This window comes from Chiloscyllium punctatum, chromosome 5, assembly GCF_047496795.1.
Source record: "Chiloscyllium punctatum isolate Juve2018m chromosome 5, sChiPun1.3, whole genome shotgun sequence".
NCBI classification, from domain to species: domain Eukaryota; kingdom Metazoa; phylum Chordata; class Chondrichthyes; order Orectolobiformes; family Hemiscylliidae; genus Chiloscyllium; species Chiloscyllium punctatum.
This window is the reverse complement of record NC_092743.1, coordinates 20598272-20612990: the sequence shown is the minus strand read 5'-3', so window position 1 is coordinate 20612990 and position 14719 is coordinate 20598272. Positions and strand designations below refer to the sequence as shown.

The 14719-nt window shown below is 41.6% G+C and overlaps 1 protein-coding gene across 1 annotated transcript in view; it reads right to left on the bottom strand.

Annotated features, from left to right (window-relative positions):
- Window positions 1-14719, bottom strand: part of lama1 (laminin, alpha 1) — a 291180-nt gene that overhangs the window by 121937 nt on the left and 154524 nt on the right. The window contains exons 21-25 of the mRNA XM_072569885.1: window positions 12771-12877; window positions 8673-8853; window positions 6925-7061; window positions 2865-3101; window positions 1384-1527 (exon numbers count right to left, since the gene is read on the bottom strand). Coding sequence (XP_072425986.1) covers window positions 1384-1527; window positions 2865-3101; window positions 6925-7061; window positions 8673-8853; window positions 12771-12877 — 806 coding nt within the window. The remainder of the gene's footprint in view (window positions 1-1383; window positions 1528-2864; window positions 3102-6924; window positions 7062-8672; window positions 8854-12770; window positions 12878-14719) is intronic.

The window sequence follows — 14719 nt, the reverse complement described above, 5'->3', positions numbered from 1 at the left end:
AACCAGAGTTACTCACTTCAATCTAAATTATACGCTCCATATTGAAGCATCAGTCATTTGATTCACAATGTCATGGTTAATCTGACTTTGCAGCATCTTATTCCACTAAACTATTAGCAGCAATATAAAAATTTAGCGAACTTTTCAAAAACTAAACTATTCCTTGCTAAGAATACAAACAATTTATATCTGTAAATACAAGCTGCAGAATTATTCTTGAAAAGTATCATTTACATTTCATTGCCAAGAAATGATCAATACAGCTCACTGGTTTGTTCTCCATATTTACCCTGAATGATAAGAATCTGTTTCACAGCTTCACAAACATTGGGATTTTTAAAAGTTTGTTATTGAAATGAGATCAAGACTGGCATTTATTGCCAATCCCCAACAACCCACAAGGCAGCAATGGATAGCTGCTTCATGGAAACACTAGTCTGGGTGCACCTACAATATTTACTTTTTTGCAGCAGCTTGATACAATTGACTGGCTTGCTCTGCCATTTCAGAGGACAGGGGAGAGTTGCTGTAGATCTGGGGTCACATGCAGGGCACACCAGGTAAGGTTATAGAATCTCTACAGACCGGAAGTAGGCCATTTGGCCCCATCGGATCCACGCTGACCCTCCAAAGAGCATCCCACCCAGCCGCACACCCCCTACACTGTCCTTGTAGCCCCACATTTCCTATGGGTAACCCACCTAGCCTGCATATTGCTGGCAATTTAGCATGGCCAATCCACCTGACCTGGCATCTTTGGACTGTGGGAGGAAACCCATGCAGACGCGGGGAGAATGAGCAAGCTCCACACAAACAGTCGCCCGAGGATGGAACTGAACCTGGGTCTCCTAACCACTAAGTCCCCATGCCCTACCGTTGGCAGATTTCCTGCCCTCAAAGACATTACCAAATCGGATGAACTTTTATCACAATTCAAAGATTTCATAGACATTATTAATGAATCTAGCATTTTATGCAGTTTTATTATTTCAATTTAATTGAATTTAAGTTCTTCCAGTCCTCATGATTGTATCCTTTATGAGTATTCGCCTGACCTTCCAGCCTATTACTCTTGTAATATGACCACAGTGCTACACAACACCAATACCCTAATGACTTTGTATTACTGGGTCATCAACTGAACCCCACCGAATATGTATCATTTCACAATTAATATGGTTAGATTATTTATAGGAATAAAATGTACTAATATAATGACTTATTTCATTGTTTGATTATTCAATAATTATTACATATTTAGTGCTAATGTTTAATGTTTATTTATTCATAATTATATTATAAAATATAACATGCTTTTCTCATTCAGTGAGAGATACACCTAAAGACAGCTCAGTACAATGTAAGTTATGAAGGTTTTCTTACTGGAATCCTGACCAGTCCTTGGAGCTCGGAGCAGGAATTTGACACTCCAGAACAGTAACAACTGCTGCACCCCCCTGGGTGCTGGAGACTGAGAGCAAACGATCCAGATCTGCATTCATCGCAATGAACACCAGAAACACTGTCCTGAAAGGAGGGTACATGGTTTCACATTTTGCAGTAATACTCAGGATTACATCACGACAGAAGAAAGGGACTTTTCTTTTAATAAAGCGTCATTGCAAACTTGGTTTCCACACCCTGTCAACTAAATCAACAAATCTAGATTAGGATAAACATTGAGGATTGAAAAAAACCTGAGCAAAAGCCCAAATATTTTTAAAATGCCAGTTGTAAGTGGAAGACACAGTCAGCAGAGGTGGTCTGACAGTGTAAAATGAAGGAGGAGGGGAGCATAAATGTCAACAGGGCTGAATGGCCTGTTTCTGAACCGAATGATAAATAAATCTTAAGGCTCATTTGGTGATGGTGTGATGAGGCATGATTTTCAGTAAGGAAGCAGGAAAGAGATTATCCAAATGAAGCAATTAGACTACATTAGCAGTGTCATTACTTTGGAAAGCTCCTCTGAAACTGGTGATTTAAGAAGCACTTTTAAAAGGCATCAACTGGCTTTTCAATAAGTTCCAACCTCAGTCACACTTTTTAAATGTATCAAAGTGCTGACTTCCTAATCTTGCCAGTTGGCACATCCTTGTGTCAGGAAGAGCAGACCCTCACATCTGAACCAGCAAAGCACAATTTGGGACTTTAAATGGCAGAGCATTGACGTTCCCTTCACTTTCAAGGAGTACTTCAGATACTCAAGTAACAGACAATCTTGTGTTATAGTCGACCCTGGACCTCTGTCCCCAGAATGCTATGTTTTCGTTAATTCTTCTGCTAGGTTTGGGAGCAGAATTGGTGGGAACGGTCTACTGAGTCTTTTTCACAATGAGCTCTTTGGTTGTTTAAATATTGTAAATAAATAACCTGTGACAACCACTTCCTGCTCATTCAGCACCATGGCCAGCAACCCCTTCCACCAACATTTCCAGGAACCCAGTGGAGATTTCAACCCGTCAAAAGCATTACTCGTACCCCCAGACATTTAGCCTAGAAACTTGTTCTCAAAGCCTTCGATTTTACACGGATATACAGGAAGGTGGGATAATTCAAATCCTCACTAATAACTGCTGAGATGCCATCTCAGCTCAGCATCTTACACAATTCTCCATTGCTGAGGGAAAATAAAAAAAATCAGAAGTCAACTCATTCTGCACCCACCCTGCAGAGGAAGAGGAGGGGGCTAAATGAATAAAACAGATCATCTTAAATGGAGACAAGCTACTGGCTGCCACCCTTGACAACAACAACACGAATGCAAATGAACATGAGAAAAATAGTAATGTGAAACAAGGTGTGATAGAAAGAGAAGCAAGTTAACAATTCCCAAGGATCCAGTGAAGTAAATGATGATGTACCTTACAGGGACAGAGCCCAGTGTGTTCCTCACAGCTGCACACTCCTTTGGTCAGGTCACATTTTTCAGGTCTGGTACCACTGAGATTGCACTTGCAAGCAGTGCATTGTGGGTAGCCTCGATGGCCAATGGTGCACTTGCTGCATTTTTCTCCACCGAACTCTTCTTTGCAAGGGCATTGACCACTCACTCTGTCACACTGAAGACCAACAGAACCGACTGCACTGCAGTTACAAAACTGTGCAAAAATTAAAATGAACAGATGTAAGTATTTGGAGTTCTGGGAGCAGTTTTGGATACCAGACCTTAGTAGTTACGTACTAGCCTTGGGAAGGGTGCAGAGCAGAATTACAGAGATGGTACCTGGGATGAGGTTTTCTCAGAGTTGAAAAATGTGGTGCTGGAAAAACACAGCAGGCCAGGCAGCATCCGAGGAGCAGGAGAATCGACGTTTCTGGCATAAGCCCTTCTTCAGGTTTTCCCATCCTGAATCAGGACAGAACTGTGGCAAGGCAGGCGGCTGGGAGACAGGAAGAGCTGAGGGGGTTGGTGGAAATCTTTTCAACCTTCTTGATTGACTGTATGGAGGTCATGAGGGAGTTTGGAAAGAGCTTGTCTTCTGACTTCCTGAGACTTTCATGGGAGCAGGAAGCCATTACGGAATCACAGGATTGTAACAGTGCAGGAGGAGGCTGATTGGCCCCTTGTTTCTGCACCAGCTCTCTGAATGAGCGCTATGACTTAGTGTGAATCCCTTGCTTTTTCAGCAGAACATTGGATCTTGTTTCTATTTATATAATCATCTAAAGTCCTCTTCAACTGAGCCTGCCTCCATCACTTATAGGCAGTGCCTTCCAAACCTGAATAATGCACTTGTGTGAAGGAATCTTTTCTCATATCACACCTGCTCGTTTTGAAATTACCTTGTAGCTGTGCCCTCTTGCTCTTGATCTTTAATGAGAGAGAACAGTTTTTCCCTATTTATCCTGTCCAGCCACCTCATTGTTTTGAAACATCCATCGAGTCTCCTGTTAGCCTTCCCCTTTTTCAAGTAAAAGATTCATGACCTATCTAACCTTTCCTCAAAACTGAAGGATCTCATCCCTGGAAACCTCCTCATAAACCTCTTCCATACTCTCTCCAATTATCCAGAGAGTGTGACACTCAGAACTCAGTGTACACAGCCCTCCGGATGAGAGCTTATATAACTTCAGCACAGCCTTAAAAAAAACACAAAGAACTGTGGATGCTGGAAAACAAAACAAAAATGTAAAATGCTGTCAAACATCTGCAGGTCTGGCAGCATCTGTCAAGGCAAAACAGACTGAACATTTCAGAATTGGCATCTGTTCTTTGTTAGTTCTGAACTCAAAACATTATCTCCCCACAGATGCTACCAGGCATGCTGTGTTTGTCCAGCACTGTTTTTGCTTTAACATAACCATCCTGTCCCTGTACTCTATATTCCTCTAAATACAGCTTCGAGTCTTATACTGTATACTTACTGCCTGATTGAACTATCCTGCTACTTTCAGAGACTTGTGGACAGACACAATCAGATCCCTCTGCTCCTGCAACACCCTTTAAGATAGTGCCTGTTTTATACTGTCTCCCCATGTTCTTTCTTAAAAAAATGTATCATTTCACACTCCTCTGCGTTGAACTTCATCAAGCCACCTCTCTGCCCACTCCACCAACTTGTCAATGTCCTTTTACACTGATCACCTCACAGTTTAAAATGTTTCCCAAGTTTTGAGGTCATCAGAAAACTTGGAAGTTGTCCACTGCTCACCGAAATCTGATCAATTATGAAAAGCAAATATCGACCCCTGGGGAACCCCACTCTAAATACTCCTCTGCCCAAAGAATATCCACAGACAATTGTTCTTTGTTTCCATCCCTCCGTCAGTTTTGTATCCATATTCTTCCAGTCTGGTGCTCTCTGAAACTGACCAGCTGCCTGAAACAGGCAGTGATGTAATAGTTTTATTGAATGCAGGAAGTGAACGTTTGGACAAAGAAAGTGAACACCAACGACATTTAATAACCATCCTTCCCCTCACCTATTGCTAGTCCCAGAATATGGTCCAGTATCCTGTTGCTCCAACCCATACCTGCTGCCCTCACTCTCCAGTGACATACTGACAGCAGAATCATCTCTGGGGTGACAAAGACCCCCTTCCTATAAAAATCACCCTTCACAGTTTGCTGGTGTAGGGGGTGGACTTGCGACACCAAGAGTTAATCTGCCAGGAAGGGGTGAATTCTGTAAGATTCAAAAGTGATTTGCTTGAATTTCTCAAGACCTTAAGGGAAACAGACAGAATAGATTGAGAGAAGCTATTTTGGTTCTAAGTTTGGAAGTCTTAGACTGGGGGCATAGTCAACAAAATTACAGACAGACCTTTCAGTATGGAACTTTATTCTGTAAGTGATGAGCTGTATTCATTCAGTTGTCAAATGTAATACTCGGATTGACAGACTGTTGATAACCAACAAGATTAAGGGGATATGGGGCAGAAGTGGGTGTATGGAGTTAAGTGGCATATCACCCACAGGATAAGCTCAAGTAGGAAATAGCTTCCTCTAGTTCCTATCAATTGAGATAATGGTGACAAATGTGCTTTCATTATATTCTTATAGTGTACATTTATTTGCTTTATTTTTATTGAGGAGCAGCTACATAACTCTTGGGAATATCTGCTAATTAAAGGCAAATTTCTCATTTGATACAAGTGATATTGGCAGAATTCCCAGTCAAAAAGCTCTTGATTTCTGATCGTCATCCTTTGATCCAATTTGGACTGTGTGTTTTCCTTTTGTTCAAAAACTTTTCATATTTCAGCTGACCTTTTATTCTACAGAGGAAAATATTTCTTAAGAGGTGTAAGTAATATTTCTGTTGTGATAATTACTGTGGAACAGATAGACTTCTTGTGAGAAACAGTAAGCAACTTAAATTGCTTTAACTTGCAGTTCAGTAATTCTTGTCTTACTACATCATGATTTTTTTTTAAAGTTTTGGCAGTCATAGAATCCTGGTGTAGAAGCAGGCCATTCAGCCCATTGAGTCCACACCAACCCTCCAAAGAACATCCCACCCAGACCCATTCCCCTACGCTATCCCTGTAACCCTGCAATTCCCACAACTAACCCACCTAGCCTGCACACTACAGGCAATTTCCCATGGCTAATCCACCTAACCTGCATATTTTTGGATTATGGGAGGAAACCGGAGCACCCAGAGGAAACCCACACAGACACAGGGAGAACGTGCAAACACCACACAGACAGTTATTCAAGGCTGGAATCGAACCTGGATCCCTGGCGCTGTGATGCACCAGTGCTAACCACTGAGCCACTGTGCTGCCCATCAATTTATGAAACTGTTTGGGCCTATTTCAAAGCAATCTAACCAGCGTAAATGAAAACAGCATTGGCAGTCTTAATGCGACATTATTTGCAGTGTTCCAGTTCTATTGTTGATGGATACAATAGCCTGCTTCAGTTAGTGAGGCGTGCTTTAAAAGAAAAATCAAGGCCTCATAATAAACTAAGATCCTTGTTGCCATTGTGGAGGGTAACTGTGGGAAATATGGTTCTAACACATGGTCTGATCTGTTGCCTATCTCTGTCTCAAACTCTCACCTATTTAACAGCAATAAGTCCACAAGGGTTCACAAAGATCTTGGCATTTTCACATTAAACTAACTTTGGCTCACAGCTCTGCTGAACGTGGCGCAATGCTCAATATAGCATATCTTCAGCATTTAGGCTGTCAAAGAGGAAGTTAAATGGGGCAAATGGAAGTCTACCATGTGTGAAATTGTTGTCAATGTAAACATGATGGTTGCAGTCTAGCTTTGAATCATCATTGGCTTCTTCAATCTGAGCAGTTAGAGGTACCTACAATTGATTCTAAATCGACTGTTTCATTTAATTGCTCACTTGTGCCCGAGGGGAGTAATATTTGATAACAGCTACTAGATCAGATTTGATCATAAGGGTGGTACTGATGAAAAAAGAATCATGAGAGTTGTAAGTGGAGTTGCTTACTATACCTTGCACCCACTTTCAGGGTCATGACCCCAGTAGTTGGCTTCACAGTGTTCACATTTGTCTCCATAAGTGTGTGCTGGGCAGATGCACTGGCCTGAATCCTCTGCACAGTTATTCCGAGTGTGGGTACAGTCACAAGCTGCAGGAATAACACACAGTGAGACTTTGTTCCACTCTGCCATTATCAAAAATATTCATTAAACATATTATACTTTAACAATCAGCACAAAATTCTGAGTGACCACTTATTTTCCAGTGAATATTACTATCCAATGTAACAATATTCAGCCCTATTAGGCTATAAATTAAGCTGTACGATATTATTGTATGAATTTTTAATGTGTGCAAATCAAATTTTGTCTCATATTGCAATATGGCAGTAGCGTCTTTATTTGAAAAGCTATTAAGCAGCTCAATTTAAAATGATTTAATGTCTCTGTTAATATAGAGAAATTTGATATAACATGCTAAGCATTTGTACAATAATACTGTGCAGCTAGTTTCAGGGGGTTACATGTGGAGATATAATAAACCAAACTCTTGGAGAAACTCATCAAGTTTGGCAGCATCTGTGGACAATGTTTCGACTCATCAGAACAGAGGGTCACTGGACCTAAAATATTAACTCTGCTTTCTCTCCACAGATACTGCCAGACCAGCTGTGTTTCTCCAGCAATTTCAGGTTTTGCTTCAGATTTCCAGCATCTGCATTTCTTGGTTTTATTCAACTGCCGTTGCAATGGACCTTCCAGGTTTCAGGACTAGCGAGATTAAATCCCGAAAGAGAAACACCAGCATTTATAAAAAGCATCTTTCACAGTCACTGGGGGGCTCAAAGCACTTTTTAGGCAAAACAATAGTACTGCTGTGATGTAGGAAAACTGCAGCCAGTTAGTGCCCACTAAACTCCCACAAACAGCAACGTGATAAAGACCAGACAGTCTTAGTGATGTTGGATACATTTTGACAAGGATCATTCCTACACTCTACTTCAGAATAGCACCATGGGATGGTTAAAGTTCAGCAAAGAGGACAGATGGTTTAATGCCCCCTTCGAAAGATAGGCTCTCTGCCTGTGTGACACTGCCGTGGTACTGCACTGGAGTTATCAGAGTTATTGGAGTTACTCGTTTTCTGTGCTCAAGTCCTGCAGTTCAAGCCACAACATTCCGACTCAGACTGACAACTGAAAGACAGCCAGCACTAAACCCAAGGCTGTGTGGCATTAGGGAAGGTTCAATGTTCCCTTGACCTGAGGTCAGATGGTGCGCGAGTTCCTGGTCACTCCCCTTTGCATTATTGGTTGGCTCTTGCACTTAAATGTCAGGCAAAGATGCACTCTAGGGTACAACAGTATGATGGACCCCATGCTCTGAGAGATAAGCCACTGCGGGATACAAGAGCGAAACCAGCTGCTATGGAAATGCACTTCAGTAACAGAGAAGGACAACATTTTAAAGAAGACAAGAAAATTCGATCAATTGGCTTTCAATGATCTGACTCTCCTTTCTGCGAGAATCTATCCTGTCTTGCAGATTGGAATTACACATTCCCTTAACCCCGTGGATTTGATGGGCACTTACTTTCAGAGTCGATTCAGTGGCTGCTACTCTATGCTGTCATATGTTTACGACCTCACGGTGGCTTTTGTTTTCAGTTTAATGATGCAAAATAGCAGCTACTCCTCGAAAAGTCGGTATCAAAGCATTGCTTTGCAGACAGTAGTTGTGAAAGGAGGGTAAAGACTTACGTGTGCAGCCACCATCCTGGAATCCATAAAAGCCATGTGCGCAGCGGTCACACTTCTCTCCACTCACCCCTGGCACACAGCGACAGAGCCCATCATCGCTACAGTCCTCAGAGAGTGAGCCAAATTGGCTGCAGTTGCAGGGAACACAGCCCAGTCCAGTGCTCAAGCCAAAATACCCATGCTGTTAGGCACAGTAAAAGCGTTGGTTAGGCATCAGTGCAGAGGCTAAAGCAAATCTGAACAATTCCCTTAAAATATGCACTTTAGGCAAACGAGTCAGCAAGTTTAGAGTGGCAAGCATTAGCCAGGTTAGCAGTAATGGTCACTAGAGCTATATATCATTGTGGTTGATAATAAAAACACAATTTTCCAATAGATTTTATATTTTGGGCTTCACAAAATTCAGGGAACTTCTTTTGTTCTGAAAAGTACACTCTGGGAAATTCAGATAAATTGAGACGAGAAAGAAAGTCTTTGGTACATAAACATTGTAACCCACATAATATCATTTTAACTAAGTGACATGCAGGAAACAATAATAAACACCAAGAACATGCTTAGTGGCCACATAAAACAGTTCAAACCAATGAATAATATTCACAAATCCACAGAATTTTACTGCACAACGGAAGACTACTCCAATAGCTGTGTCAGTACTGATGAGAATAATTTAAAACACATCTCTTTCCTCCTCTCTGCTGGAATCTTCCTCTGCTTCAAATATTTGCCTGTTTTTTGGAAGTCTGAAAGTACTCTCCCACAAACAACAGATCCACATCATCTATTCCAGTTCCCTTTCCCCATCAACTCACAAACTCATACCTTGAGTTGAGGAAGGCTGCTAACTTTAATGTTTTGTTCCACTTGTACACCAGCATCTAACTCCAGCCCTGCCTTAATCCATTTACAGGAGGAACCATCATCTATGCCTTTGCAAGCCATGGCCAGAAGTCACATGACACCAAACTCCACCTGACAAAGCAGCAGCATTCTGAAAACTTGTGATTTCAAATAAACCTGTTGAACAATAACCTGCTGTCATATGACTTCTGACCTTATCCACCCCAGTCCAACACTAGTACCTCCGTATCTTTGCAAGCTGTAGACTTGACTATTGCAATGCCTTCCCACCCAGTGTCTCATTCTCTACACTCTATCAATGGCAGCTCTGACTTCTGTATCTCAACCTGAACAAAGTATGACTTACTGATCAATCTTTAGATTAGAGTGGTGCTGGAAAAGCACAGCAGGTCAGGCAGCATCCGAGGAGCAGGAACATTCCTGAAGAAGGGCTTTTGCCCGAAAGATCAATTTTCCTGCTCCTCGGATGCTGCCTGACCTGCTGTGCTTTTCCAGCACCACTCTAATCTAAATACTGGTTTCCAGCATCTGCAGTCTTCACTCTTGCCTTACTGATCAATCTTGTCTTCACTACATACTGTGGCAATGCTATCAATGCGTCAAAATTAAAAATATTCATCTTCATATTTAGAATCTTCAATCACCCCTTTTATCACTTCCTTGATTTCCTTACCATCCAAAACTTTGTATAATGGTATTTCTGGGAACAGCCCAGTCATGTTGCTCTATATTAAAGTGCTCTAAGTTCCAACAAGGTGTTTGTAACTCATGATCAATTATCCAGCTATTGATAGGTATTCGTTTTTTAACAAGTTAAAATAAGCACTTTACTTTCTTTCCATTTGAGAGATTACTCTTTTGCTTTGAGAGAGGTTACTAACATTAATGCCTGGCTGACTGTCAAGTACTAACTGTTTACAGGATAGTACATGTTCCATTCAGCTGAATTTACAGTGTCTTTGACGTATTTGCTAACATAGAGTCATCAAGATATACAGCAAAGAAACAGACCCTTCAGTCCAACCCGTCCATGCCGACCAGATATCCCAACCCAATCTAGTCCCACCTGTCAGCACCCGGCCCATATCCCTTCCTATTCATATACCCATCCAAATGCCTCTTAAATGTTGCAATTGTACCAGCCTCCACCACTTCCTCTGGCAGCTCATTCCATACACGTACCACCCTCTGCATGATAAAAATTGCCCCTTAGGTCTCTTTTATATCTTTCCCCTTTCACCCTAAACCTCTAGTTCTGGACTGTCCCACCCTAGGGAAGAGACTTTGTCTATTAATCCTATCCATGCCCCTTATGATTGTCTAAACTTCTATAAGGTCAACCTTCAACCTCTGACGTTACATGGAAAACAGCCCTAGCCTATTCAACCTCTCCCTATAGCTCAAATCCTCCAACCATTCAACAGCCTTGTAAATCTTTTCTGAACCTTTTCAAGATTCACATCTTTCCAATAGGAAGGAGACCAGATTTGCACACAGTATTCCAAAAGTGGCCTAACCAATGTCATGTACTGCTGCAATATGACCTCCCAACTCCTGTACTCAATACTCTGACCAATAAAGTAAAGCATACCAAACGCCTTCTTCACTATCCTATCTATCTGTGACTCCACTTTCAAGGAGCTATGAACCTGCACTCTAAGGTCTCTTTGTTCAGCAACACTCCCTTACCATTAGTGTACAGAATAACAGGATCAGAAATATTAAGGTTTTCATCACATCGTTGAATGCATTCTTTTCCCAATAAGACACCATCTCACTACTGTACACAATTTAAAAAGCAATGACGTATGAGAATGATTATCAGATATTATTGAGGATGAGAATAAGTGAATTAGTTGCTGAGCTTTGCTTTCTAGCTTTTGTTAAATTGAGAGAGGTTTATCTTTTTCCTCCAAGAAATAGAAGATATTCTCCACTGATATTGTATTGAATGTGAAGACTGTACAGTGTGCATACTGGGTGACTTACCCTGGAGGCTACGTGATGGGGCCATAATGGAGCAGTGCGGTGGAATGGGTGACTGGGTAGGCGGAAAGTGAGATTAGGAAGTGGTGATGTCAATGGGGCCTCTAAACATTATTCAGAGCCATGCGGTCATCATTGAAGTCAGGCCAGACCTTCCCAACGCTTCCCAGCTCGAAGCTGCACTACAAATCCAAAGCCTGTGGTAAATGGTGAGCAAAGGCCTGGGCAATGGATGCATTAGTCAGGAGTACAGTTTGTCAGCCATGCAATGACCCCACTCCCAAAATGCATTTCAAAGAGGAAGATCAGCTCCGGGATTCCACTTTGTGGAAAATTCCCCAAGTGTAACTGTCTCATCAGTCCACGATACAGCGTTTCCATCCCGTGTTTGAGGTGATCAAGAGGATTAGGCACTTCAATACAATGTAGCCACTCTCTCTTAGTCATAACATAATTACTATTCAATAAAGGCAAAATAATTATACAACAGATAGCAATCCTTCACTCTCAATTATTTCTGGCCATCTGGAAATGTCAAAAACAATTTTTAAAAGAGGGAGAAAAAGCAGAAATGAAAATGTCATCTCCCTGCTGAACAATGTTAGAGAGCATTGGACGTGTCAAAATGATAACCAGGTATTACGGAGCTTGGAAAAGAGCCAATTAGATGCTGAGCATGGCTTTCAGAATGATCACATCTAAACTCCTCAATAAGATTACAGCTATAGCATCCCTCTGTTTTCTCTGTATTTGAATACTTCAGATGAATAAAAGCCTTACAACCGTGTCTGATGAGCCTTACTTAAGCTGTCTGAAGACAAGTCAAAATGTCTCATTACTGAATCAGATCAGTGCCACGATTAGAAATTAAATTGAAAAAAAAATCCAAATCTCAGGGCAGTGTTAATGTGGTTCAGCAGTTGCTTCAGGCTGTAACATGAATTAGATTCTTTTGTTGTGATGTAAAGGTTTAGGCATCTGGCTTTTATTTAAGTAATACAGATATTATCCTATATTGAAAACTTGCTTGTGGATTTAAACTTGCACTGTGCCATCAGGTAAAGCTAAAGGATCACACAGCAAGAAACTTGTGGTTTCCTATCAACTACTGAGGGTATTATGATAAATATTGAGGTAATTCTTTGGTGATCTCACCATCAAATCTCATTTCTTATTCTGTGTGTTGTATTAGGACACAGGGTTCAGTATGACTGGTTGTTTAAACAGTGCATAGGAACTGTAAGTACATACCAAACAGTGGTCACACTTCTGCCCCAGAACATTGGACTTGCACTGGCAATGGCCGGTCTTGGGGTCACATGCCTCACCATAGGAACCATTCACATTGCAGTCACAAGCTGAAACACAAAGGGTCAAAAGCTATGAACAAACCTGGTACTGACCTAGAGGAAAGAGCTTCATGCAGCTTACTTTCTTTGCCTGTAGGTGGCACTAGACATCAACAGGCCATTTGAGTTGAGAAACTGTTAAGAGTTTTGTTCTTGCAAATTGTCAAATCTAGTTTTATACCGATAAATCCCGGCAAACAGATCAGGCTAACAGGCAGCTGGTTTTCTGTTCAGTCAACAGACTTTGACAAAATAGTTGTCAAATTGCCATTACTCCTCACACAAAACGCTGAGCTCCTTGAAAGAGTCTGAAATTGGGTTGTTAGCATTTCGATTAGAGCCGTACAATGGTTTATCTTTCAATCTTCAAATCTGGTGAGCATGCCGGATCTCCCTTTATTCCACTCCTTTTCCACAGATTCCCACTGATAACAATGTGACTGGCCAGAGGTATTGATCCCCCCTCAAGGCGATGAGGACAAATAGACATTCGCTGAGTAAGGAAGGATATCAGAGCTTTCAAGCATTTAATACATCTTACTGACAAACGGAGTCTCGTCAAGAATAATCAAAATTAAAAGCAACATTTGAAGCATTAACTCTGTTTTTCTCTCTCTCTTCACAAACGCTGCCAGATCTGCTGAGTTTCTCCAGCGCCATAGAAACACAGAAAACAGGAGAATTCCACTCAGCCCTTCATGTGTGCTCCACCAAAGGATATGATCACCCAACTCAGCACCAAGCTCCCACTTTTTCCCTCACTCTTTAATCCCTTTAGCAAAATCTCCTTTTTAAAAATATTCAATGTTTTGATCTCAATCACTTTCTGTGGAAGAGAATTCCACTCCCTGGGTGAGAAGGAAATTCTCCTCATCTCAGTCTGACATGGCCTACCCCATACCATGAGACTATGACCTTGGTTAGGTTTCTATTTCAGATTTCTAGCTCCCACCCTGGTTTAGTCTTGAACTTTGGTACACTGAGGTTCCAATGGTGTGGAACATTAAACAGGTTGTGTAACACCCATTTAGTGAGGTGCTAAACAAAAATTTGAAAATGAGATCTCTAGAGAGTTGATGGCATTGTGGTCAGGTCACTGGATTATTAATATATACTCTGGGGATACAGGTTCAAAGATTAATTTCAATAAATGATTAAAAATTGGAATTGGGAAGCTAGTCTGACTATGGACCTATGGCAGAATGATGTAAAACACCATTTGCTTCACTAGACGGACACTTAGGGAAGAACATCTGCCAGTTAAAAATCCAAAATTCCAGCAAATGCTGGAAATCAGAAACAGAATTTGCTGGAAAAGCTCAGCAGTTCAGGCAGCATCTGTGGAGAGAAATCAGAGTTAACGTTTCAGGTTCAGTGACCCTTCCTTAGTTACGTGGCTCTGAAACGCGAACTCCGACTTCTCTCCACAGATGCCGCCTGGAAATCTGCCATCCTCACCTCGTCTGGCCTACATGTGACTCCAGACCCACATCAATGTGGCTGACACTTATCTACCCTCTGAAATGGCCGAACAAAGCAGTCAGTGATGGGCAACACATGTCAGAGATGCCCAGACCCTATGGACGACCTGAAAGCTCATTGATCACCATCAAAAAGGCAGACAATGTCATCTTGGTGAAAGAGCATGTGCATTCAGGCCTGATGACTGCTTGCAGCATGAAGAACAGGCTGGGGTAACCAGGCATTGACATGAGTGACTTTGCATTGCTGTGATGACGTCAGTACTGGAGTTTTGGGTTAACCATGTACAGCTGAAGCAGCATTAAAGGGAACAAAGATTCTCCACCAGTGCTACTTCATGTGACCCGCTGGATCACTTATGGTGGCCTC